Source organism: Condylura cristata, unplaced genomic scaffold (assembly GCF_000260355.1).
Source record: "Condylura cristata isolate star-nosed mole 26May11 unplaced genomic scaffold, ConCri1.0 scaffold00007, whole genome shotgun sequence".
NCBI classification, from domain to species: Eukaryota; Metazoa; Chordata; class Mammalia; order Eulipotyphla; family Talpidae; genus Condylura; species Condylura cristata.
The window spans coordinates 1,580,974-1,584,548 of NW_004567108.1; the positions used below are offsets into that span (position 1 = coordinate 1,580,974).

The 3,575-nt window shown below is 67.3% G+C and overlaps 1 protein-coding gene across 1 annotated transcript in view; it reads left to right on the forward strand.

Annotated features, from left to right (window-relative positions):
• Nucleotides 1-6: 6 nt before the first annotated feature.
• Nucleotides 7-3,575, forward strand: part of MTRR (5-methyltetrahydrofolate-homocysteine methyltransferase reductase) — a 13,267-nt gene continuing 9,698 nt past the window's right edge. Inside the window, exons 1-4 of the mRNA XM_012721742.1 lie at nt 7-140; nt 1,021-1,174; nt 2,304-2,421; nt 3,549-3,573. Coding sequence (XP_012577196.1) covers nt 12-140; nt 1,021-1,174; nt 2,304-2,421; nt 3,549-3,573 — 426 coding nt within the window. The 5' untranslated portion in view covers nt 7-11. The remainder of the gene's footprint in view (nt 141-1,020; nt 1,175-2,303; nt 2,422-3,548; nt 3,574-3,575) is intronic.

Consider the following 3,575-nt stretch of genomic DNA (forward strand, 5'->3'; position numbering starts at 1 on the left):
GCCGCCCGGGGATGAAGAGGTTCCTGCTGCTGTACGCCTCGCAGGGCGGACAGGCGCAGGCCATCGCCGAGGACATCTGCGAGAAGGCGGCGGAGCGCGGGTTTTCGGCCGAGCTCCACTGCGTCAGCGAATCCACCCAGGCAAGCCGCCGGCTGGTTTCCTGCGGCCCCTAACTGCCATCCTGGCCCTTGTGCTTCTTACAAGCAGGAACTTCTCTTACTGCCCCCAGGAATCCTGCTGCTTGTTTATGCACATTTGAATTAAGTAGCTTCAGAATCCAAAACAAAGCCCTGCTGAGCCGCAGGGGAAGTTGCCCAGCACCTGCTGTGCCTGGGGCGTGAGGTGTGAACAAGCATGCAGCCCCTGGCCCAGGCCCTTTGGGGCACAGCCAAACCCAGCCGTTTGCACTGGGGTAGGAGCCCTCTGTGTGCGGGTCCTCTGCAGCCCTTTGTGAAGTAGAATTGACAGTAGATGAGCAGGAGCTTGGAGGAGACTGGCCATCGCCGGTCAGGGACGGCCTCTGCCCTCAGCCCCCTCTGGGGACGGGGCCGGGTGATCTCTGTGTGCGCTTCGGTTGGTCTGATCGAGGCTGGAGCTGGCCCTTGTCTGCCGCTCGGGCGAGGCAACGCGCCGAGGCTCCCGTGCTGACAGACGAGGTGCCGGCCCCTGGCGCTCGATGCCCCTCGGCCTGCCCTCGCCTCCCCGCCGCGGCTGTCACGCGTCTCCACCGCGGACTGGGCTCCGTCTCACCGCCTGCACCCCATCAGTTCTGCAAACAGCAGCAGCAGGGATTGTAAGGAACCACCAGCTCATGGCTTTATGCAGAGCGGCCAGGGCAGCCCCCAATGGCCAGGCCCTGACCTCAGACCTCTCCCCATTTGAACCGCACCACGGACCTCTCCCTGCCTTGTGCGTCGGGCAGGCTGGGGCTGGTCGCCGGGTCGAGAGCCGCGGGCCTTGCTGCCGGGTGAGGGCGAGCAGCCGGGGCGGGCGCTGCTGACCGCCACCCCTGACTTGCAGTATGACCTGAGGACCGAGACGGCGCCCCTCGTGCTGGTCGTGTCCACCACGGGCACCGGGGACCCTCCCGACACAGCCCGCAAGTTCGTGAAAGACATACGGGACAAGACGCTGCCAGTTGACCACCTGGCTCACCTGCGGTACGGACTGCTAGGTGTGGACCTGCCTTGAGCCGTGCCCGGCTTCGTGCTACACCGTGGGGTGTGACTGAGTGGGCTTGGCCTTCCTGCTTTTTACCCAGTTTACAAGCACCCACGTAGAGAGCGCCGCGTCCTCTGGACGCCCAGGGCGTCAACCCTTCCCCACACCTGCACAGCCCCCGAGGGACGGGCTTGGTCGGTGCGCAAGCGAGGAAGCTGTCAGGAGGCCCGGCCTCTCCCCCGCGTCTGCCGGCCCAGGCTGAGAGTGACCGAGCGAGGCTCCTAGGAGGCAGGCCCGGCCCGGCCGTGTGGCCTTCACCCTCAGCACGCTGGGCGCTGGCGCCGCTTCAGTCCGTTTCTGGGCCCACCTCCGGTGAGCCTGGCTTCGCGGGCTTGGCGAGGCGGGCTGCGGCTCCACCCTGCTGAGGCTGGCCCGAGCGCCCCGGGCACGCTGCCCACTGGGGCCCCCACCAGGGGTGTTTTCGAGCATTTGTGGTGATTCAGGAATTTCAGATTTCTTTTTTTAAATGTTTCTTTAAAAACCCCTAGAAAAAGTTACTGGACACCAGGCTTGTAGCCCCCCGCCCTGTCGTCCCCGGCCAGCCCCGCGCCTGCGTGTTCTGCTCCTCATTCTTGGTGGGGACCTGTGGGGTGTGGGAAGCCACACACTCAAGCTTTGATTGTGCATTTTTGGCCAACACGAAAACGTTGGTCTTGGCTCCTCCCCGGAGAACAGGCCTTTGGAATACCCCCCGGGACGTGGTGACCTCGGCCCGGCCCGCGTGTTGGGGCAGGGGGCGGTGCGGGGGGCGTGCTGGCTCGGCTGCCGCCTGCGGTGCCCGGTGGGCCCTCGGCGCCAGTTCTCGGGTCACGTGCCCAGGCTCCGTCTCACCGCCTGCACCCCGTCAGTTCTGCAGACGCGGACGCTGTTTCCTCAGTCCTGTGGGTTCTGTGCCGGGACCCCCATTTTACACATCCACAGGTGCAAGAACGCAGCATCCGTTTCTGCTAGTGCTCGCGAGGTGCCCGTGGCGTTTCCCTTCATCCGGTGCTTTCACTCCGCCAGACGGGCAGGAGGGCCGGGCCGGGCCGGCTGCCCTCTGCGCTGTGCCGTGCTCGCTGACGCCTGTGTCCCCCCGCCAGGTCTGGGTGACTCAGAGTACACCTACTTCTGCCACGGGGGGAAGGTGATCGACCGGCGCCTCCAGGAGCTCGGCGCACGGCGTTTCTACGACACGGGACACGCGGACGACTGTGTGGGGTAAGAGCGCGGCCCGGTCTCCCGCAAAGCCGGCTCACCGGCTCTCGCCCCCGCCGGGCTCTGTGCTCGAAAGGCGCCTCGCGTTGGGTTTTTAGCTCTAGGACCCAAGACTTGATTTCCTGGCTACTCTGACCCTGTCAGCACCGCTTCCCGCTTGTGTCTGCAGAGGGAGGCGATAGCGCCACCCTGTGTGGGCCTGGTCTGCGGGGCGGGGGCACACGGGGGCGCGAGTGGGCCTGCCAGGGCAGCGGTGCAGCTGTCGGCTCTTCTCGAGAGCCCCCGTGTCTGACCACTGCCTCTGACGTCCCGAGCGTGGCCACCTGCACCCTGCTGGCCGTCCAGGCCCTGCCCTCACATGTCAGGACCTGCCGGCCCCACAGTGTCCGGGAGGCCCTGCCCGTCCTGCCGGCCCCACAGAGTGTCCGGGAGGCCCTGCCCGTCCTTCCGGCCCCACAGTGTCCGGGAGGCCCTGCCCATCCTGCCGGCCCCACGGTGTCCGGGACGCCCTGCCCCTCCTGTCTGCGGTCCTTAACTGTGCAGCCGGCCGGGGCGCACACGGCACTTGCTAGATACCCGAGAGAGTTCACGCAGGTGACAGCTTCAGCCAGTGGCTGCTTTTCGGGGCCCCCCTTGCCCGGGGTGTCGGGAAGCCTGTCCCTGCCTCGTGGCCACGTGCGCGTCTTCTGCAGCTGCGGCGTGCCCGGAGCCCGGCTCAGTCCCCCTTGGTCTGGCCGCCTCTTCTCCCGCCAGGACGCGCCTGGCCTCAGTCGAGCATCCTGTGCGAGCTTAGTCCCTGCGCTCCGCCCGCCTGTCGGTGTGTCGCCCTCTGGTGGCCTTTACCGTGTGGTGAAGTTGGGGGTCAGCTTGGGGCAGGCTGTCCTCAGCCAGCATCTGTCCCCTCGGGCCACGCGGGGCCTGTGCTCCTGCCCGTCTCTGCGGCGAGGCGCGGTGCTCACCCGCCCGCCGCATCCCCTCTGGGCGCCGCCATCCGCACACGTCGCGTTTCTGCGCCCTGGACAGTCACGGGGTGGCTGGGCCGCGGCGTAACTGCCAGGCGGCACGGCGGCCTGTCCCCGGCTCGCCAGTGGGCACTCAGGCGCTGTCCTTCCTTTCTCCCCCGCGTCCAGCTTAGAGCTCGTGGTGGAGCCGTGGGT